This window comes from Malaya genurostris, chromosome 2 (assembly GCF_030247185.1).
Source record: "Malaya genurostris strain Urasoe2022 chromosome 2, Malgen_1.1, whole genome shotgun sequence".
NCBI lineage: Eukaryota > Metazoa > Arthropoda > Insecta > Diptera > Culicidae > Malaya > Malaya genurostris.
This window is the reverse complement of record NC_080571.1, coordinates 221,888,977-221,912,196: the sequence shown is the minus strand read 5'-3', so window position 1 is coordinate 221,912,196 and position 23,220 is coordinate 221,888,977. Positions and strand designations below refer to the sequence as shown.

Below are 23,220 nucleotides of genomic sequence, written 5' to 3'. Positions count from 1 at the left end.
ACTCACTTTTCTTCAAGAATATCACTCCAAATAACCAGTTTTGGAAACTCAGTTCCTTCGACTGGTACTATGTCAGCTAGTTTTCGAGAATCCGAATCATCTTGTAGCCATGGCAGAAGAAGAAACAAGGATCTTTTTTGAGTTGTGAAACACAGTAAAACAATGTGGTTATGTGCCCTAGCACAAAATAAGATTAACCCCTAAATGACCATCTGAATCGGCCAGTATTATCCGAAACTTGTTTTCGTTCGCACGTCAGAAAAGACTTAGCACTTCGGTGCTTATAACAAGTGTGTTGCAAATAGAAATAACTTTACGTCTGCTTAGCGGTTCAAATTGAACTGTTTAAGTTTCCAGTAAGCAGTTCAATTTGAACTGCTCTGCACTGACGAGTCTAAGACGAAATTTAAAGATAGTAAAATTGGTTATATGCCCTAGTACAAAATAATGTTAACCCCTAAATGACAGTAAAACAAGTTTCCAAAATCACATTTTATGCACTACTTCATTCAATTAATTAAAAAATGGTGGGTGGGTTATGTCAGAGACATAACTGGATGTCGTGAATACGAAAACAATTGACATGTTCCTTAACACTTCCGAATATCAATTAAATGATTAATTGTATGAATTATGCAAGCATTCCCCTTTTTCACATTTTTCGCAAAAACAAAAAAGGCTTCACTTGATCTCGATTACTGTGAGTTTCACACAGTGAAAAGTGCACAAATCTAACCAAACTGTTCAAGATTTGCACTGAACTGAGGATATTTCCTTTCGATTTGCGAACAACAAATCCTAATAGTTCTTTAGAAAACTTTTAGAACGGCTGATTTTGTGTAATGCTCTCCACCGTTGTTTTTTCACCAATGCAAATGACTGGCAGCTGTGACGTAATCGCTCTTGTCGGAGACGAATTTAGCTTTGCAAACGACATAAAATACATCTGCTCGTAGTGGCGATAGAATCCAAACTGATTCAATTTTTGTTAAGAGGTTTCTTTTTATGTGATTTCGTTTGTAGCTTTTTCACTAATGGGCGGTCCTAACGGCTATAAAAATAGCCGCATACATAATTTTAATGTCGATTATTTCATTTCGGATTTGCATAATTCATTGAAAGAAACTATCAGGATGCTGTACGGGATTCATTCCTGCCTTTCAGAAGGACCAAATTGTGGAACTCACTACGATATTAAACACTGTTCGGAAAATTTTTCTCGAACGATTTGTTGTACAGCAGCAAATATTTTGTTCTCTTCCTCAGAACGCATTCTGATTGGCTGGTGTTGACATGGGTCAAATGAAACAGGTTTTTCAATAGTGTACTATTGAAATACTTCAATGCTTTTGCTATACACGTTTAAGTTGAAAAAATTTGATTCTACTGGTAGTTAGATTATATATATCCTTTCACAGATCACTGAGCTTTGAGCTTTCAAAATACGAGAAAGGCAAACGCGCCTTATGAATTTGATACTCGTTTATACCAAACATTTCAGAAATGTTTAATTTTGAATTATTTGAGATTATGTCACACAACTGATAGTTTTATCATAAAATTGTGATCATATTTCCGATTCGTTAGATACAACAAGAGATATTCACGATCAAAAACTTATCACTCTCTCAGAGGGTAAATTTTGAAAAGGCACCCCATAGTAAAGTAAGTCGTATTCACAACAAAATAACTAACTAATTTATCTTTAAATTGACACGTTTTTAACACAATTGTACGAAACAACTTGTAAAAATGTTTTTATGCCAATCCACAACGGTAATCAAGAACAAATATATTTACACAGGTGCATCCCAAATAGATAAAGATTGTGATACCACAATGCGAGCAATTACATGAACATGATATCGATTTTACAATTGTTTATTCCGATTCGTTTGATAGATTTATTTTACACAGTGACAATATTTTGATTACAGCATTTCTCGATACATTATTATAAGGTTGAATATTGGCATGTATATTATAAATTCACTACAACGTTAACAAATTGCCATAGTTTTATTTGTCATACAATCGGCGTCTATATTATAGTTAAATTTCAATATTACCATTTATTGTTTGTATTCGAATGATTGTTTAACTAGAGTTGCATCACTGAATGGAACTGGCTGTGAACAATAAAATAAATATACAAAAATTAAAATAAAGTGTAGGATTGTTGGATTCTTGATTCTTCTTCTTTGGTAATGATTTTTGTATAAATTTTGATTCATCTATATATGTACATTTTACTGCACCATTCTCCGTAAAACTGACAACGAAGATTATGTTTGCGTTAGGAATTAAAAAATAATATCCATGAAGGCGAATTGCTTTTCTTCTCGACTGTGCCAACAAAAGTCTTGGATAGCGAGAGGAGAAAAAAAAATCACTCTGCGAACAGCAGTAAGTCTGACCACAGGATTTTCTCCTCAAGCTGAGCAACTGGTAGATGATTCCGCGCATCTACAGGATTTGATTTTGAGACTGTCGTTTGTTATGTGGCAAAAGCGGTGCTGTTTTTCGCCCGCAAAGTAATCGACGGGGGTATGAGACGCGTCATCGAGTGAGATTCTGCACAGTTCACTGGGATATTTCAACTCAAATATCCCGCGGCGTTTCGGGAAAACATTTTTTCCCTTGTTGCTCTCTTGAACATGTCGAACTTTCCACGCTTTCACTTTCGCAACACATGTCGTGGCGATTGTGTGGTCGGGGGCACATACAGCAGAGAAAAATGAGAAGATAACATATTTTCTGGGTGTTTTTTCAAATTAAAAATTTGTATAGCTGGTCTCGTACGAATCGTGTGTCCCGTAGAGGAATGACTAAGGTTTGACGAGAGAAGCGACATTGTGGGCTCCAGCTGAGCTAGATTCCAGGTCTGTGTACTTTTCCATCTGATACATATCGATCAGAAGACGGGAGATGGGCACGGTGCCAATCGTTTCTTTGAAGAACAGTGTCTCTATGGTCGTGGAACGAATCGTACGCAATAATGGTAGCAGTAGCAGTAGTCGACCGAAGCGCGTCGGTTGCCGTGGATACCGGACTCTTACATGATCCGATAGGACACATTGGGCCTGATCCTGCAACATTTCCACCGGTTGAACATCACAAAGCTCCGAGGTTTCTATGTATAAAGAACAAAACACAAAATAAATTTTGTTAATACAATGTCATTGTTGTAATAGGCAAATCATTCAAACAATAGGACTGAAAATTCAATATTTGTGATTGAAATATTAGCAATTATTGATTTAAGATGAGTCAAACAGAAATCGAATATTAGTTCTCAAAAAAAATATACAACATAATCTAATTCTACACACCTGGAGAGAAGAGTATTACCGCCTTCATGCAACCGAGCTCACTGAGGTCAGGGGAAATCTGCCGGAAACGGCACAAAATTTCCTGCATAGTTTTTATCTCCATGTGCGTTGCCGGATCCTGAGGTAATCGATCCCGAACTTGAGGACTCTCCAGCAGTGCACTGAGATCCCACGGGACGCTCCACTGGGCAAAATTCAGAAGGAACAGTTCTTTCCACGACTCCTATACAGGGGGAGATAAACGACAGTAAAATTTTTTGTTAATATAAAGAAAAACACGTTGATAATATATTGTTGCCATACCTGAAGTAGCATGTGCTGATCATTCTTCGACAGCGTTTGGAAGGGAATTAGGCAGCGTACCCATCGGACGGACATAAACAGTAATCGTGCAGTGGTTTCCTGTGAAAACTATCCGCGTCAAACAAATAATCGTTTCGTTTTACAAAATAATTTACCTGTAAAATTTCCCACGTTGGTAGCCGTAATCCTGGACTGCCGGGAGGTAACACCGTTGGATGAGGAATCAATGGCGGTGGAGGAGGAGGAGGTGGTGGTATTGGTCCGCCTGCTTCCGAGGGGTTGAAATTCGGGAACATTAAATTGTTGTTGTGGATTTGATATTGCAGGAACTCTTGGCATTTGTCGGAGCCCATAAGAATATCCAACACACCATTCTGAGAAAGTGGTGATGGAAGACTTAGATTACTGGCATTGATTGGTGTTGGACTAAGGACGCTGGAACCGCAGTCTACCGTTGATGGCTGGGGACTGGTCATACTTTCGGACGGGGAATCGACGCTGATTGAACTTTTGGAATTTGTTGGAGATGGGGGTAGTTGTTCCAGAGGTTTATAAAATCGTTGACCCGACGGTGAAAAGTCGAACGATGCCAGCCTTGTCTGTTCCATCTTGACGGGATGCAGCAAATTGGATGGCATTTGCGAGTTGTTGGCAGATGAAAATTCAAATTTGGTTTGCTCTAGTTTTACGTGTGACAGAAGAGTTGGCGGGATGTGATGACCAAGTGGTGCAAAAGATAGAGGCTGCGGATGATGCAGCATGGAGTTCGGTTGCATGCCAGCATGGTGCATGTTTGTAAAGTGCGGCATGTGGGTGTACGAAGATGTATTCACGAATGGACCTCCAAGGTGATGAGGATGACTTCCGTTTTGCTGAAGGTGTTGCAGTTTTGGTTTTCTTGGTCCACGTTCATGTTGCACCGCTGCAATGGTAAACGTAGAAACTAAATTATTCCCTCTGCGAAAGCGAATAAAGATCCTATCGCGAAGTGAACAAATTTTGAATCGAAGGAAAAAGTTTCCCTGCAGCAATCGCTCAATAAATCCGATTGATTCCGAAGCCAACATACAAAGGAGATGCACTGCATTTTTCAAACCGAGTGCCAAGCTGTTGAATATTAGGCGTCAGCTGAAAAATGGGGTTAGAGTTTATGAACGAATAGATACGCCAGACGGACGAAGCAGCTTGTGAGGGAGTATAACAATGACGACTGATACTGGCGCCACCGGAGGGTAATTTAAAATATTGGTATGGGTTACAACCATCAAAGAACAGTTCCATTAATTGTGACGTGTGAAACTTCGCAGCTTCTATTTTATTTATTCATTATGCTCGTATGCCGTAGTCGAGTTGTTACGATGAAATTGGTCTCATCATCGATATGCTCTTAGAAAATAAGGTAGAAGATATAAGTACAAACACACCGCGAAATTTAGATACTATTTGTTTAAGGAACTTACTTCGTAGTTCAGATTGAATTCTTGAAATATAGTCCTCACAGACCTTGGATGCATTTTGATGTGGAATACATCTTTATTTTCCATACAGGGGAACAAATTAGCAAAACAAAGGAATAACTGCTAACGCCACCAAACGACTCAACATAAACCCCTTACAAGACGAAAAGCTTATGCTGTTTGCTAAAAGCTAATGCACAGATATCCCCGGGTTGGCGGTTCAATGCATAGGACGCTGGTCTTACAAGCCAGTTGTCATTTGTTCGAGCAATCCTGGAAGGATTCTTATGGCGTTTTTCATTGAGAAACACTGGTGGCGTGGATTGCTCTGGTTTTGCACTTTCGAGCAGAAATGGCTATGAAACACCGTCAAAATGTTGCATTTCTGCTCGAAAGTGCAAAATCAGAGCAATCCACGCCACCAGTGTTTTTCAATGAAAAACGGCATTAGTGTCAGTAGGATCCATAGTACTAGCCATGCAATGATTTTGTACGCTATGAATCGGCGTCGAAGTTCATTGATACAGAAGGGCTAAATTCCACCAAAGGAATGTAATGCTCTAGAGAGCTAGATAATAATTATTATAGTTTTAGGCTAACTTAATCTTCATTTTTTTTTTCATCGTCCACAGCGCAAGTCGCATCCGGGTGAAATTCAAAATTTCTCTATATGATAGGATGACTTTTTATTTGAACCTACGTTTATAAAAAGTAATTTGTACAAAATGGTCATCTGGGAGAAAAATTAGTGGGTATTTGGGTAATCTCAACGAACAGATGGGCCCGGGTTGGTGGTTCAATGCGTACGACGCTAGTCTTAGAAGCCTGTTGTCATATGTTCGAGCCCCGACCTGGAAGGTCTTGTAAATAAATGATCACATAAACTCATTTCGGTTATACTAGACTTTCAGTAAATCCAGTAAATGTAAAAACTCCAGAATGAAAATCTCATCGTTTTTTAGATATTTGTTTGTATGTACCGGAAGTAGATGTCAAAAACTCGAAAACGTTAAATTCAAATCAAAGGTCTTATGATCGCGTTGGTATCGATTGAATTTAGTCCGGGCTCGTTTCGTTTCTTATTTTTAATGTATCTTTTTTATTGGCAAAGCTGTATAACGTGCAACTTGAGACCCCACTATGCGGTCATTCACTTCTTATGCAGAACTCTTATCCCTTCCTCCCCGCGGCGCCGGCTGGGTTTGAGCAACCTTAGTGAAGATTGGGTAACCAACACCGGTGGGAGCTATGGTCGTATGCTGACAGGGAAGGGGAAAACGAGCGTCGGTTTCCCCCTGTTAAAGGCGGCTCAAAGCAGCGTCTGACCCGGTGCGGGCGGCTGAAGATGAAACGCGGTATCTCGTCAGCTATAACAAAGGTTGCAGCCCCATCACGACGCCAGGTATCGCAGCTCTGGTAAAAAAACGAAAAAATGAATACAGGGTGGAAAAACTTATTTATTGGATTATGATTTCATTTGACATTGTTGTTAATTGAGTGCTTCAACACAAGTAGTGACCTTTCAGCAAATAAATTATATATCAATATGGATCACTCATGTGATTCACGAAGAACATCACAGTAACATTGCGGTGGCAAAAAATGCTCCCATCAATACACTGAAAAAAACCAAAATATGTAAAACATGTCTCCATATGCACTGTTCGAAAAAAAAAATGTAAATTTGGATTAAAATACAATCTTTTTCTAATTCGAGAGAGAATACATTGTTAAATTTATGTGAAATTTATTTTCAATCCATGTAAAACTCTAAATGTTATCGCAGAACGAAATGAATTCTGTTCTCGGCATCTTAGAGCTTAAGCAGTGTGCCTTCAAACTCATATTATTCTATAAATGAAAAAAGAAACGAATTCATCGTAATGCTAATTTCAGAGTTTTGTCAAAATTCCCAAAGAAAGTATTACAATTTCTTAATTTTAGAAATCAATTCACTTGCATTCAGATTTATGTTGATTTCAGATTCCAGTGGTATTAAATAAACAATATCAGGAAAGTTGAACATCAGTTCATCACTTTTGAAGTTCAATTCTAATTCTGCTAAGAACTTTGAACGGTTTGCTATTTCGATTGTAGTATTCTTTTAGGCGATAGTTTACTTCATCAGAAATAAACAACATTTATAATACAGAAAATTTCCTACCTTTAAGTAGGCATCATGCTCAATTAGTTTTGACATGTCAGGTACATGCTAAACACATACTATTAGATTCAGGAGTGTTCCAGTTGTTCTTCATAAGTTATGTCAGTTTTAAAATTTAAATTCGGAAAATATAACAAAAGAAACTGACAGTCCCCGCAGCGTTTTACTCGTGTTTCAAATATTGTATTTTTCACTGGCGGTTAACAAAGATTGCGGTGCGACAAGATAACGACAAATGCCGCAAAGATAACAAAACTGCCTGCAAAATATGCTTTTAAATTTATCGTTAAACGACAATGTTTTTATAAGCAGAATAGTTATACAATGATACTTTGTATTAATCGATGTATTTGTTTTCAATCGATGTATTTGTTTTCAATTCATTTGAAACATTATCATTAATAACTATATAAATAAACTACCATAAACAAAACAGTAAATCGTCTACTCTAAAAATTCAGATGGTTTTGACAGATACATACTTGTTGATGTTTTTAGTGAACAAATTCTTGTCGCTAGAGAATATTACCTTTTAAATATGTAACTGCTTTTAATCCACCAGACGAATTATTTCTTTATTCGCTCTAATGCTGGATATAAAAATACTGTAATCTTCAGTACAACAGACAGCGAAGAGGATAAAATAACTGTCCAACTCCAGGCAAAGATGCCAGGTAAAATTTTCTCGTCCGCATACTAGAAATTTTATAAGTATGGCGAGAAAAATCGAACAAGAAGCTCAACCCTATTTTTTAAAGTCTGCAAATGGGACGATTGTATATAAAGGATTCAAAAAACTGTAAAAAGTCTGCAAATTGCAGAGTCTGATTACAATATTCTATGCCCCGCTAAAACCACTATATAAAAAAAGAACGGCAACATATACCAGTTTAAAATTTGACAGTAGAACTGTTAGAATAAATAAAACAAGAACAGCTGTTTCAGTTTTAGTTTTATTATAGATCGCCCATACCCAAATTTCCAGCTGCTGAATTTGCTCTTAAACAATATTGAATTAGTAACATTTTCCGTCACGAGGATTCTCTGGAGTGATCAATATTGATATATGATATGTTTGCTTTCTGCACTATTATTTATATGATTTAGTTATTACTATCAGGATATCATTTGTAGTAAGCCTACTGTAGGGGAGGAGAGAAACTCATATGACAAAGGCTATAGCAGGATAAGCATGTAAAATCTGCCCCCAAAGGGAATTCATATTGTTATACCACATTCGAAAGGTCATAGACTGTAAACTATTTTCTCAAAGTTTCAACCCTTTAACTGCCATATTGACGGAACTAGGGTGGTTCTATTGATTTTTGAAGAAACTGCTTCTCCGAAAAATTTGAAAAAAATCAGGCATGTTTAAAGCATTATGGGGATGCTTTACAATTTTTTTCAAAATTTTTGAAGATGTATTTCATTTATTAAAAAATACTAGAAAATTTTGAAACATACTTTTTCCCTCTTCCAATTTTTGCACCACCCTGGATGTTTTAGTGATAAATAAAGAATTTTTGGACATGTTAAAGTGGTATGTTTCCATATTTTTTAAAAATGTGGACGACCAAAATATTTGATTTTTTCTAAAAAATTAATAACAGTCGACCATGCGTCCCCATCGAATTCTGAGAAAAGGAAACGCATGGTGCTTTATCTTAGCAGTTTCTAGTAGTAGTCGACCATGCGTTCCCATAAAGTTCTCTTAAAAGGGAAACGCATGGTGCTTTGTTCTAGTAGTTTATGATGCAACTCAAGCGCAAGGCTTAGAAATCAAAGTAACGAAATGAAGGAAATGAGTATCAACCTTTGCATAATACATACACGATCATACTTCGGGTACAACCTAGAAAGCTACAAAGCGAGAACTTACTGGTATGTGGTTCATATATGAATGGTAGTAATACATGAACGTCGCGAGTATCACACATATGAAATTCGGTTATGGCAGTCAAGAACTAGAGTGAGTGTCAGTTTTTTACGTGTTGCTGATGGATGTAAAGAAAGCATAATGAAAGAAAGAATGAAAATTTCATTACAGTGTCAAAAGTTATCATAAAGATATGTTATCGAGGGATGTGTACAGTTTTCTGGAAAAATGTATAATAAAGATAAAGTTGGAGTTTTGTGTTTGAAAACTTCAATCGAATATCTTTAGGATGGTTTTCATGGTTTGTAGACTGAAAGCGCTGTATATTTTTTTTTATTCTAAAATTTGAAACAACAACAGATATAAAAAAAATAGTGATGCGTTATTTTTCATTTTTGAGTTATAACCTTTGCATAATTTCAAATCAAGCATTTATCGACCATGTCTATTAAAAAACTTGATTCGCTGAATCGATCTCTTTAATTTTTGGGTATATTGTGTAGAAAGCTCCATATTTTCCAGAAAATATCTGAGAATACATAATGAACTCAGTAAGTGATTTTCACTCTCAGAGGAACGCTTCCAGGTTTTTACAGGTTTAATATGGTCAAATATCATTGAGCTTCGTGATATGCTGGTGTAAATGAGAAAGATTTATTCGTATTTTTGTTCAAATTGCGAACGGGAAGTTCTAATAAGATAATATTATCAATCCTTGGATTGGAACGAGTGCAACAAGTATCGGAATATAGTAGCTTTTGAAAAGGATGTTCTGCCAAGTAATTTTGGATTTAAAGCTTTATCACGAGATGACCCAATTGAGACACACAGATCACAAAAAGCTATTCGGGCCGGTAATAAGTCTCATTTTTAAAAGCTTACAAGTACTATATCGAGTACACTACAAATTCGACTGGATATTTGGGAATCCAGCGCCGTTGCTGTGAATGCGTTATTGGCAATAGAACTGTTGGTTGCTGTTCACACGAGGCCGCCATTATTCACTACCTTTCCTTATGCTCGGTTTTTATCCAGAATTGTGTGACCGGCGAAAATATTGTCAGAAATGCTTAAATCAGAACAGCTACCAAGTGACGATGATAATTCTATAGAATAAACGAAAAGAATCAGAGAGAAAATGTGTGCATTGAAACAGCAATGTATTTTTATAACATTTTTATCCCATTCCCTATTTAAATGAAAAATACAGTCAATAATTTTCAGAAATTTTTTCGGGACCTTTCTTACATGAAACTTCTTAATCATTTCATAAAGACAATTGAATTTAATAATTGACCCTTTTGAGTCTTAGTTCTGACTCCTACTGCGTCCATTAGTTCATCCAATAGCAAAATTTTATTAAAAATGATGTGCTGATAAAAAAAAACTCCAAGTGGGTTATGAAATCAACCACAAAATGTATAAAAATTTCAGCTTATTTTAAAATTTATAGCAGTTCATCGTTTGGTTTAAATAATATGATATTTAAAAAATAAGAGGAATATGCTTTATTAAACTCAAATTGATGTGACTATATTAGTATTATATTAGGATAAGAATTCTATGTAAAAGTGATGCTACGGCGAAGAACAACTTATGTAAATTGCCTTAAGAAATAAACGTATTTATGGAAAAACAATTCCAAGAAATCGATTCCAACCTTCATCAGTGGCCACTTTTGTTTGACACCAATATAAAAAAAGAAAAAATTAAATTCACTGCTGTTTCAACTCGCTATGTATTTAGTGAAATGTACAGAGCTGGCAAAAAGAAAACCGCGTTGTACGAGACCCAACAGTGCAAAACGATTTGACCATTTCATGAAACACTATCGAATCATCGAATTATATACAGTCACTCGCTCTAGTTCTTGACTGCCGTAACCGAACCGCATATGTGTGATACTCGCAACGTTCATATATTACTACCATTCATATATAAACCACATACCAGTACGTTCTCGCTTTGTAGCTTTCTAGGTTGTACCCGAAGTATGATCGTGTATGTATTATGCAAAGGTTGATACTCATTTCCTTCTTTTCGTTACTTTGATTTCTAAGCCTTGCGCTTGAGTTGCATCATAAACTACTAGAACAAAGCACCATGCGTTTCCCTTTTAAGAGAACTTTATGGGAACGCATGGTCGACTACTACTAGAAACTGCTAAGATAAAGCACCATGCGTTTCCTTCTCTCAGAATTTGATGGGAACGCATGGTCGACTGTTATTGATTTTTTAGAAAAAATTAAATGTTTTGGCCGTCCACATTTTTAAAAAAATATGAAAACATACCATTTTAACATGTCCAAAAATTCTCTATTTATCACTAAAAAATTCAGGGTGATGCAAAAATTGGAAGAGGGAAAAAATATGTTTCAAAATTTTCTAGTATTTTTTAATAAAAGAAATACATCTTCAAAAATTTTGAAAAAAATGGAAAGCATCCCCATAATGCCTTAAACATGCCTGATTTTTTTCAAATTTTTCGGAGAAGCAGTTTCTTCAAAAATCAAATAAAATAAAAATCAATAGAACCACCCTAGCTCCGTCAATATGGCAGTTAAAGGGTTGAAACTTTGAGAAAATTGTTTCCAGTCTATGACCTTTCGAATGTGGTATAACAATATGAATTCCCTTTGGGGGCAGATATCACATGCTTATCCTGCTATAGCCTTTCGCGCCGAATCTTTTTCACAGTCGGTAAGACTATCTCTCAGATTTGTATGAAACTTTCTGGACATGTAGTTGGTCACAAAAAGCCACCTTCCATGCTTTGTTTTTCCAGCAAAGATCAAGACTGGTTTTTGGAAAGGCTAACCTATTTTCACCAATTTTTTTGTATTGCTGGTTGCTTGATATTAGCAGAAACTATTAAAGCTGAAAAAAAAACTTTTTGCCTTACTCAATAGAAAGGTAATAAAGTTGCTGGAAAACCAGACTTTTGATCGCAGCGCCCCGGAGACCCCTCGACGAGAACGGAAAATGTATGTATGTGTTCATCGAAATCGATCGTCGGAATATTTCACAATCGATCAATGCAACCAGATTTAATTATTTGATCTTTTGATGTATTAAATCGGTCCTTCAATTACAATATACGGAATCAGTTGATTAATACATCAAACAATAACGTAGCTCGATTTAGTTGGGTTTGCATTTAATAACGGAAGGGTGAGCAAACTCGATGTAAGAACCAGGTTCGAAACTGACTCGATTTTTAGTTCAATTATGTTGAAACTGGTTTCGAGACGGGCTTAAAAAACGGTTTGACAGCAGTTAAGTTGGAAATTGGGTTAGGTTTGGTATCTGGTAGCGAAAACGAAATAAGAGTGACTTACTGTTCGGTTGATTAGGAGGTTTTCTAATGCTTGGAATAAATCAGTGAAACATTTACATCTTGTACTGATCCAGAATAATAGGTTCTTCAAAGCAATTGGCCAGTCGAAAAAAAACAACCGATTTCTATAAGTGATGTATTTTTATTCAGTTTGGTTCCTTACAATTTTTTTGGACCAGTTTTCGGAAACAATATCAATTAAGTGGCCACCTTTATTAGCAATTACAAAATGATTCCTTTTTGCTACGGTTTCGAGCATCTCGGATGTTATAGCGTCGATTTTGCCTTGAGCTCGTCAATCGTTATATAGTAGCATGTTGACGATCTGCTACTGTCCCGTATTAAAAAAAAAATCGACACGAAACAACGAATAGTATTGTCAGATGGAACCTTTTTATCACGATATTTATTCCGATATGCACATTGAGTTAACACGATGGAACGACTGTTTTCGATATAAAGTGTCACTATTTCAGCGCGTTGTTTCGGTGTGAAACTATCCATGGACAAAATTGTCATATCTGATGCAATCGCTTGGTTGGTAAATGTGGAAGTTATTCAGTGTTCACAATACCGAAATAAAAGATGGAGCACCCTGTAGTCTGAAATATCTACCACAAAACGTCATTGTAGTTATTGAGCTCTATGCCTTGGCAAGGTACAGCTGTGACCCAAATTAAGGAAAAATCCAAAGTTCTAAGGAAAGCTAAAAACTTCTAATAGAAAAAGTAATATTTTTTTCGTTATCAGATAACATTGGATTTTGTTGTTTCATAATGCTATTATTTCGAACACTCCTTTTCTATTATCTATGTTCAGTGGCGTTTTTAGAGAGGTGGGGGGTGGTCGAAGGTGGCATTCGCCCCTGGCGCAACAATTTTAGGGGTAGGCAAACTAATTCTTTGAACCTTTTTTTTTGCTCGCCCAAGTCATCGTTCCGGAGATGGAGTTCAGCTTTGTTTTTTTAGCTCAATAAACCAACGATGGGGGCGGCAAGTCTTTTATTTTGCCCCGGGTGCCAAATTTCCTCGGTACGCCACTGTCTATGTTTCATAAAAGTACTAGTTTTATGCTATGAATAACTGTAAAAAATACGGAGAAAAAATACCTATGCTAGTTTACGATGCTATTCTCGAAAAAAAAATCGTACTGCTATTATTTCGAACAACACTGTAGATGAGCTTCTCTAGTCGAATTTGACTAGTATTTTTGACCAATAAAAAAAGAAAGAAAAGAAAAATATGAATCTGAGAGAAGGTTGAGCTCGACTCGATTATCGTTAGATCTCAAACATAAAATTGATAGGCCTAGTTATGCTCATGCTGATGAAAGGAAGAATAAAAGTTTATTTTGCTTTCCGCTTGAAAGGGTTAAGATTTAGCATTCTATATCACAGGATTCTACAAAAATGGTCGAAAAGTGAGCATAGCTACTCGATTCATTTTTTCTAGCCCTCGGATCAATCATGCATGTGTGAATAGAACGAGACTTCACTATAAAGAGAATATTATTTCAGGGGCCAGTATTAGCCATCGTGTCTGCATTAGCCGTCGGCGTCTTCCCAGTTCAAGAGTGCATAAGTCCAGCAAAATAATGTAGCACTGTAGCTTTCACAAATGGCCCAGATGATCGAATGATGAACATTAAACAACTCCACCACTTACCCTCCGGCTAAAAGGGCAAGCCTTTTTCGATATTGATCAACATCAAGCGTCTTAGAGGCGCAAAAGCGAAAAAGTACGACAGAAGTGAAAATAGCGTTAAAAGGGGATTACCGAACTCAAAATTTTGGTTTCTGAAGAAAGCCTCTTTGCCACGCCGTATTTGACACTGCCCTGACTGGGAATATTCCACGTGCGGCAAACCGACAGGATTGGAACTTTTACTTGGGGTGTCAAATACGCGCTCTGCCAGAAGCAGCAGCTGCCTACAGCTTAGGCACGAATTATGTTCTTTCTCAGTTACGCCACCGACGCGGGCGAAATATACAGCGTTGGTGGGTGGGCGTCGTGGTTTTGCTTTAACATTTCTTCGAACCATAGCTAAAAGATCAAAAGAGGCGGTTTTGACTCACTTTGAGCTTGCTTGTATACGAAAGAAGTAACTAAACGCTTCATTTGAGGCTGTTTGTACAAATATTTCAACTGTGCATGTAATCGTCAAAGTGAAAATGAGCTGGAAAATGTCGGCAGGCTCGAAGTGACACTCTGGGATTCGATGGAAGCTTCGTCAGCTGTGTTTGCTCGTCATAATGTGATTTCGTTTGTACATCTCAGCTTCCGGTGAACCACAGCCGAGGGATTGATTAGTATTCAAAATCGCGTCACTCTCTTAATCAGAACACATTAGGCGTAATCGCGGCAGACGCTCGCGGGTGCATAAATGATTTGTAAATATTCTACAATTGCTGCCTGGGAATACTCTTCCCCCCTCTGCAGAGAATAAAACTGCAAACATCACAGATAAAATTTGCTTACCATCTTTGTTCATCGCTGATTGGAAGCACTTGGATAGCCTGCATGCGCGGCATTGATTACGATGGGTCTTGTCTACCGGACAGCGTCCTTTTAGTTCGCCGGCAGCCTTACATGTGTACACTCGATTTCGGTGAATGCTTCGTTTGAAGAATCCGGAGCAACCTAGGCACGAATAAAATAAAACTTTACTGTTACTGTTTCAACGGAGTGTTAAGGCAGTTTATGGAAGAAAATTTGTTTTCACATTTCCGGAAAAATTCCAGACTTATTAGATTGTCTCAAAACTTATAAAGATAACCAAATTTAACAATGTTTTTGTGGAAATTGTGACGGGTAAGACTATTTCCTTTTTATGAAGCGAGCATGAGCTTGATTTCCAGTTTCCTACACTTTAAGACAGAAAGTTTTTTTTCTGATCCGAGACTACAAGATCATTATTCCAACAGGATTCATACGATATTTGAAAATTTTTTTGCTGACTATTAGAGAATATAATCATCGACCATAATAAACATTAGCGCCAATTCGGGATCTTAAACCGACAATAACGTTTTCGGTATATGTTGGTAATTATGGATAAGTAGGTGTAGCATCCTACACCGAAGAACTAATGTAATGATAATGTGTACTAGACTCTTGCTGAATTCAACCTCACATATAATAATCAAGTAGAATGAGATCTTTAGTAGGGGATCATGGGTTGTGGAGGACATATAATTTGATATGTGCTAACCTGGCATTCAACTGTATGTTGCTTAACGTACTTGGGTTACATTGGTTTTCAGTTTCATGGGAGCTTTTCAATTACAATCTCTTGCTGTAGAAACCTCACTAAATGCAGCCAAACAACTCGAAAATGAAAAACCTGTTTTAATCCACCTAGTGGTGTAATGATGTCTTTCTCATATTACTCATAACATCAAAAATATTACTGTGGAATAATCTAACAAACTCTACAAATCCTGTTTACTCTGTAGTTCCGGAACCGGAAGTAGTATCCACAACAAATTTAAGAATTCCGCATGGAACCGTAAGACTTTTCCTTTGAACCTATAAGTTTATGAAAATCGATTTGGGCGTCTTGAAGGAAAGTGAGTGAGACCCTTTTGCAGTTTTTAATCACCATTTCCAATTCTTCCGAAACCGGACTCAGATGTCCAGTATAACCGAAGTTCGTTTGTTTACCAGCAACAAATGTGACCTAAAAATTGGAACAGTTTTGAACCTAGTTAAACCTAGACTTACTATCTCATGCTCTATTTCCATTAAATCAATTAAACGAAATCTAACAAACTTTTGCATATGTAAGTAAAGCTAAACAGCATGAATCAGCAGTATAAAACATGTAGCAGGATTATTACTTTTATTATTATTATTGACATCATTACACCATCGGCACGGTATTACTGCACTACCGGATGTGAAAATTTCATTGTCGTTCTATATGGCGATTTGAAAACTTTGACACTCATCGCCTTGTAACTGCGGAACCGGAAGTCGGATCCGGATAAAATTTCACAGTAGCTTTAAAGCTAATATGAGCTTTAATTCAAATCAAGATATGTGAAAATCGGTTCAAGCATCGCAGAGAAATCGAAGTGAGTTCTATTTTTTAAGTTTTTATGCGCCACTTTCGGTGGTTCCGGGACAGGAAAAGGGGGGACCACTAGTGTCCCGGGTCGGCGGTTCAATGCATAAGGCACCGGTCTTACAAACCAGTTGCCGTATGTTCGAGCCCCGACCTGGAAGGATTCGTAGTGTCAGTAGAATCGTAGCACCAGCCATGCAATGGTTCTGTACACTCGGAATCGGCTACGAAGTCTGTCGAAACAGAAGGTCAAATTCCACTACAGGAATGTAATACCAAGACTTTGCTTTTTAGTAGTCTTTTATGCCCACCAACTAACAAGCTCTGCAAACTAGAAGAATTTGTCAGACAGTTTTATGGAATTTGTACCTGTTTTCGACTATCGTCCGTCAAAAAAAATACTCATGAAATTGATAATTTTCCACTTATCACGCTTCAGTTCCGGAACCGGAAGTCGGATTTGGATAAAATGTTCTAAAATTTTTTGGAAACTATAAGACCTTTCATTTGAATCTTCATTTGTGAAAATCGATTGAGCTGTTTCAGAGAAAATTGAATGCACATTTTTTTCTAATTTTCCCATATTACTCTGTAACTCCGGAACCGGAAGTCAGATCCTAATGAAATTCAATAGCAGACTATGGAACCGTATGAACTTTTATTTGAATTTTAGTTTGTGAAAATCGGTTCAGCCATCTCTGAAAAAAGTGAGTGCATTTTTTTCCATTTTTTGGTGCATATCATCTTATATCTCCGGAACCGGAAGTCGGATCGGGAGCAGACTATGGGACCATGAGACCTTTCATTTGAATCTTAGTTTGTGAAAATCGGTTCAGCCATCTCCGAAAAAAGTGATGGCATATTTTGTTACATACATACACACATACACACACAGACATTTGCTCAGTTCATCGAGCTGAGTCGAATGGTATATAACCCTCCGGGCCTCGGTTAAAAAGTCGGTTTTCACAGTGATTGCATAGCCTTTTTATATGAGAAAGCCAAACAAATTATCGTTTTTTCAGGGAAAAAATTAATTTGGTTTCCTAAAAGCTAAGCTCAAACGAATTAAGTCAGACGCAGTCAGAACCCGCTGCCATTATGCAATAATTCAGAATAAGTCAGTTTGATTGACTGCTTCCTGGACCTAAAAGGTGCTACTAAACTGGCAGAGCATTTTCGCAGAACAATCATCGGTATACCATCTGGCCCTATAGAGAGTTTAGCTTTTGTTTTGCTGACAGAACGGTGTTTTCATCCAAATTGATCGCATTTAAGTGTGAAGCGATGGAACAGCCTTACCGTGTAAATGATACACGGAAGTTCAATAAGAAAACCGAAATGAGCAGGGATGCCAGTGATAACCTTCTCATGAACGAATGTGAGGTAATCGACAGGGGAACGACGAGCATCTGTGTTCGGATCAGGAAAAAAAACTCTGTTTGTAGAAACCAATGGTTCGCAGCAGCTCAAACTGCAATTAATTTCCATTATTCAAAAAACTTGCCTTAATAATTAACAATCGCTTAACTTACAAATTATAGTTTCTTTTTTTTCCTCGTGCAATAGATTAAACCACTACCGTGACTTCAACCTATTTTTAATTATAATTTTAAACACCTTTTCAGCTAATTTTTATTTCATTTTTACTTACAGGTTACCAAATGGATCGCAACATTAACTAATGGCAACGGCTTTCAAAAATCAATATATTTCAACAAATTAATTTCTTATAAATTCCCACACTGCAACTGAGAAATTAGTATAGTTTTGTTTTGTTTTGATCACCTACGTCATCCTCACCACCAATTTTACTAATCGACACACTAGAATTTTATCTCGCTGTACGATAGTTTCTTTGACGAAAACTTTCGGTAAACATTAGAAATAACCGAATTTCCGTGTATGAATTTTAGTTTACAAAAATTAGGCAAATTTTTACAAAACGATCAGTTGCACGTAAATTTTTTTCAGAATTCTGTTAAAAAAGCACAATTGACACGATAAATATGAGTACAGTGAAAACACATCGTCCGCACTGTAAAATAATTTTCGATTATCGATCTTCGGCAAATATAAAAACCAACGAAAACTAACTGTCAAACAGTAACAATTTTGAAAATTTTGAACGCATAGAATTGAAATCATTCTATAAAATAGATTAGTATTCTATACTACCAATATTGAAATTTTTCAGGTAATAATATAGTTTTACTGCCGAGAGCAGATCCCAGGATAAGTGTCTGAATTACATCGACACATAACCACATCAAAAAGGGTACTTCTCAGCGTCTAACGTACTTTTTGGAAATGCAATGCGCACTATGCTAATTTTTATTCCTTGAAGCGACATACAATTGAAAAACATTCGACTGAAATGCCCTCTTTTGCGGAAACAGTGAACGTTTTCTCACATACAGATGAGCAGTATGAAACTTCAAACTTCGACATTGAAATCAATGGTGAAGAAAATAATACGCTGGATGAACTCAAACACATTTTAAGTTTGGGTATTTACCAAATGACGACTGGAGCTAAATTTTTCCACACTGTGAATCAAGGAATACACATTTCCAAAACAGAAAAGCGTAATCAATTTATGAAAAGTTGTATTTATTTGGAAAATCCGAAAACCTTTTAAACTGATTTTTAATTTTTATTTCAACCAAAACAAAAAAAAAATTACCCGAGCCGTCCGTTAGTTGATACCACTGAATTGACCAAATGTTCGGTAGTTGTTTGACAGGTCAACAAAATTTTCATTACCGAACGCTCAGCAATCAATTGAATTACCGAATGGTTAGCTGTTGAAAATTCGGTAAAATATTACCGAATTCTGTGAAACCTTCTAAGTGTGTAGACCGACGATACTTTGGCGCCATCCTTCGTCGGGCACAATCTGAAAAGCGAAATGCTAAGACAAGACCTGACAACTGGCTTCTTATTCTTCCTTCCCAATCATCCTTCTCGTCATTTTCACCCTGTGGAATAAATACCAACGTATCGGCTACAGTGTAGCCATATTTACAGATTTTTTATTAACTATGACAGGAAAAAAATATTACATTTAAATTTTCAGACTTAAGGTTTTTGATTTGAAATGAACATGAAAAATGTTTTCGTGAATGCATTTCTTTATTATATATTAATGCTTAAAAACAATTAATTTAGTTTTCATGACAAAACACGAAATATCTCATGGTGAACGCAAAATCGAATCCATTGTTGGCGTATTACCGGAACTTTTGGAAACCGGAAAAAGTCAGGTTTGGATAGAAATGCTTAGTGCGACCACAGTGTGGAACACAACAGATCATTCTTCTCGTAAAACTGAACACACTTTCGAGTTTACACTAATTTAACAAATCTTTTTTGGTTACACTTTAATTCACTAAAAAGAAAAACGGCTTGATGTCTATTTTAATTACACAGTGCTGCCACTATAAACATTTATTACCAATGAGATTGAAAAAAAAGTGAAACATTCTCCGAAAATTTTCATTTTCATTGGTTTTCAGCCCCCCCAGATGTCAGGTCTTGTCTTAGGCGAAATGCAAGATACAGGGAACGACACAGGAAACAATCTGGAAGCACGCTAAGCTGACGACAGATTCCCAGTACCTTATCAATCGAAGATAAGTGAGGAGATCGGTAAACTGAGGAACAATTTTTTTAAGCAGCATGTTGATCTGTTATGCCAAACGACCATCGCAGTACCAAAGAATTGTAAATTTTATTTACAAATGGCTTTATGCCGAACGGTATAGCTTGTGTGCTACTCGAATCAATCTGAATGAAATTGTTTTGAAAATCAGAACAAATTCGTGTTTAAAATTACCGAAATGAAAATAATATGTTTTAATGTGACTGTTCGAGTGACAAGAGAATAGTATTATCATTAATTGTATTTCAGTATTATATTAAAAAACAAAATTTATCTTGCACAAGTAAAAGGAAAATAACAATCATACTATTATATCCATCACAGAAACAGTATAATTTACTTAATTAGCTATTGGAGATGTGGATCAATTGTAGGGGCTGGGGTCCACTAGGAGATTGATAGTACCTATCAGCTCTCTCCGGACAGTATCAGCCTAGATGCCGTGTGGAATCCGGCGGAAAAAAACTGAACCAAGAATAGATCCACTGGGTTCCTGCTTCCATGTTGTAAAAGGCGATAATTGCAGGAGTTTCTTTTTCCTTTCAGTTATCAGATATTTTCAATGATTTACTTCTGATTACTCTATTTTACTAAATTATCTCTTCATTCAACCTATCAATTTCCGTCTAACTTCGAAAAAAAGTTTGGAATTTGGAATGTTTTCTTCTTCCATGTTATTTATTGTCTGTCAGGGTTATAAATTGAATGATAAATAAATAAATAATCTATAACTATTGCGCAAATCCGTTGATATTACAAAGTTAATAACAGAGATAATATTGAACACGTAGTAAAAAACACTTGATATTAATATTTCAAAAAATAAATTAATATTTTTCTTGGTAGCCGGCTGCCCAGATCAACCAATATAACGAATTAATAGTTTTAATAAGTAAAATAAGAAAGCGGAAATAATAAAGAATAATAAATAATAAATAAAGACGCGCGTGAAATCTGTTGACCTTTATTTGGTGATTTAAAATGATTTTATAACAACTGTTTAGAATATGTCAATGCAATGAATCAACTATTTTGTCTAAATCCTATTCACTTGTTTATTTTGTATCGCGTAATTTCTTATATAAAAATAGGGAAGTTTTCATTCTTTACGCGATAGTATTGCAAATTTTTCTTCAGTTTTCTCGAATAAAAGCTGTGAATCAAGACATGCCGGGACTTCAATATAGGATATTGTTGAAACGTTCACTCGGGAAGTCAATGAGTTTAGTGTTACATCCGAGCATCTTGAAACCGGAACATACTAAGTCGCCCGCGAATAATACCAATACTGAAATTTTTACTAACAAATATCCTTCTCCCGTGACACTTGTGGAGTGCGCAGTAGTATATACGGCCTCTAGTAACAACAAGTGTTGGACTAACATCCCTTCCCATTCCTTAGACGATCTACGTTCGGGCCTGGCCGGCGCCGGTACTGATCAATGAATTCTGGGATTACCAGAAGATGTACATTGAAGGATGATTTACCAGTCCCAGGATGGATCATCTAGAAACTCCCTGTACAATTTCAACTAATCCCGATCAGTAACGGAGTAGCAACCAGGGGTGGTCGCTCAAGCTCAAGTTCAAGCTATTGGAGATGTGGATCAATTGTGTAACGAATGTCTATACACTAAGATTCAATTCTTGTTTTTTTTTTTAATAACGTATTATAAGGCACATTGCGTTAAGCTATAAGATGCCGAGGGCATATGTTTAAACTACTTAAACTAGATTTTTTTTTTATTTTCACATCATATGAGCTTTGGGAGATCTAGTCTTCAACGGGTGGTCGGCAGTGGCTGGCTGGATCTTGTACGCTGGAGTAAACTGGCACGACGTTGGTACGTATCACTGTTGGTCGCATCTTTTCGTTCGTGTGGGAAGATTCAATTCTTTTGTTGGGTAAGATTTTTGACGAGAACTTTCGGTAATCTATAGAAATGACCGATATTTTCGAGTTTCATTTTACAACAATTATTCAAATTTTTACCGCACGATCAGTTTTACGTAAATTTTTATTACAGAATTTTGTAAATAGATATACAATTCATACGGTAAATCTGAATAGTCGCCGAGTACGGTAAAAGCCATACTATCCGTATGTAGAAATTATCTTCCAATAACCGAACTTCTGTGAAAACTGATTGTTGTGAAACTAACTGTCAAACAGTTTTTAAATATTTCAGTAAGTGTCTTTTTATAACCCAAACGAAAGAAATCTAGAAGGGTTCATCGAATAAATTACAGGTACAGGTGCAAAAGTTTTTAAAACATCAGAGCCACTAAAAGCGTTTGGTTTCTTATAAGCAGAATATAATTTTGTATCACTTGTCCACTTGCTGGCAACACAAATCGTTCGAGGGTAATTTCTGGTCGATTCGACGGATTGGGCAGTGTTTTGGAAGGCGCTCATAATTCCTGTGAGTAGGGACATTTGACACTTTTTGATCCTTTCGTAGAATAATACCATATCCACAATAGGTTGGAATTTTCTTCATTCGTTTTTGTAATTTTGTATTGTTTTTTGAAATCCAGAATTTAAACCAAAAGAAAATAAACACAAAAAAAACTACCGAACTGTTTACCGAACGTTCAGCTGTTGAAAATTCAATAAAAACTAACCAAATTCTGCGGAATCATGTGTAATCGTGGTCAGCATGAACAAAATAAACGGAAACGGGTCCTTGAAGCATTTCAAACAACAAATATCATAATTAAAAGAAAACTCATCAAAAACGTTGTGAAATGTTGCGTATTTTTAACATAATATGGAACCTATTTCTGAAGTATTCTTACCATCACAACTATAGATGCCATAATGTTTTCCTGAGCTTCGATCTCCGCATACTTTGCATGGAATGTCGAGTAGTCTGTCACCTCAATAATAGAGAAAAATAAAAGAAGATTCGGATTAAATATCACTTGCATTTCAACTTTTGCGACTTCAATCATTTTCAAAACATAATAACTTATCAAAGTAATATATGTTTGATTTAGTTTTTAGATTTTGTTCTTACCA

General features: G+C 36.3%; 1 protein-coding gene across 2 annotated transcripts in view; it reads right to left on the bottom strand.

The window, feature by feature from the left end:
* Positions 1-1,890: 1,890 nt before the first annotated feature.
* Positions 1,891-23,220, bottom strand: part of LOC131427699 (protein dissatisfaction-like) — a 39,338-nt gene continuing 18,008 nt past the window's right edge. Inside the window, exons 2-7 of one of the 2 annotated variants that reach the window (XM_058591133.1) lie at positions 22,998-23,078; positions 14,947-15,108; positions 3,791-4,557; positions 3,636-3,734; positions 3,333-3,555; positions 1,891-3,133 (exon numbers count right to left, since the gene is read on the bottom strand). In XM_058591133.1, the coding sequence (XP_058447116.1) occupies positions 2,829-3,133; positions 3,333-3,555; positions 3,636-3,734; positions 3,791-4,557; positions 14,947-15,108; positions 22,998-23,078 (1,637 nt within the window). In that variant the 3' untranslated portion in view covers positions 1,891-2,828. The remainder of the gene's footprint in view (positions 3,134-3,332; positions 3,556-3,635; positions 3,735-3,790; positions 4,558-14,946; positions 15,109-22,997; positions 23,079-23,220) is intronic. The other variant, XM_058591134.1, reaches the window with a different exon arrangement.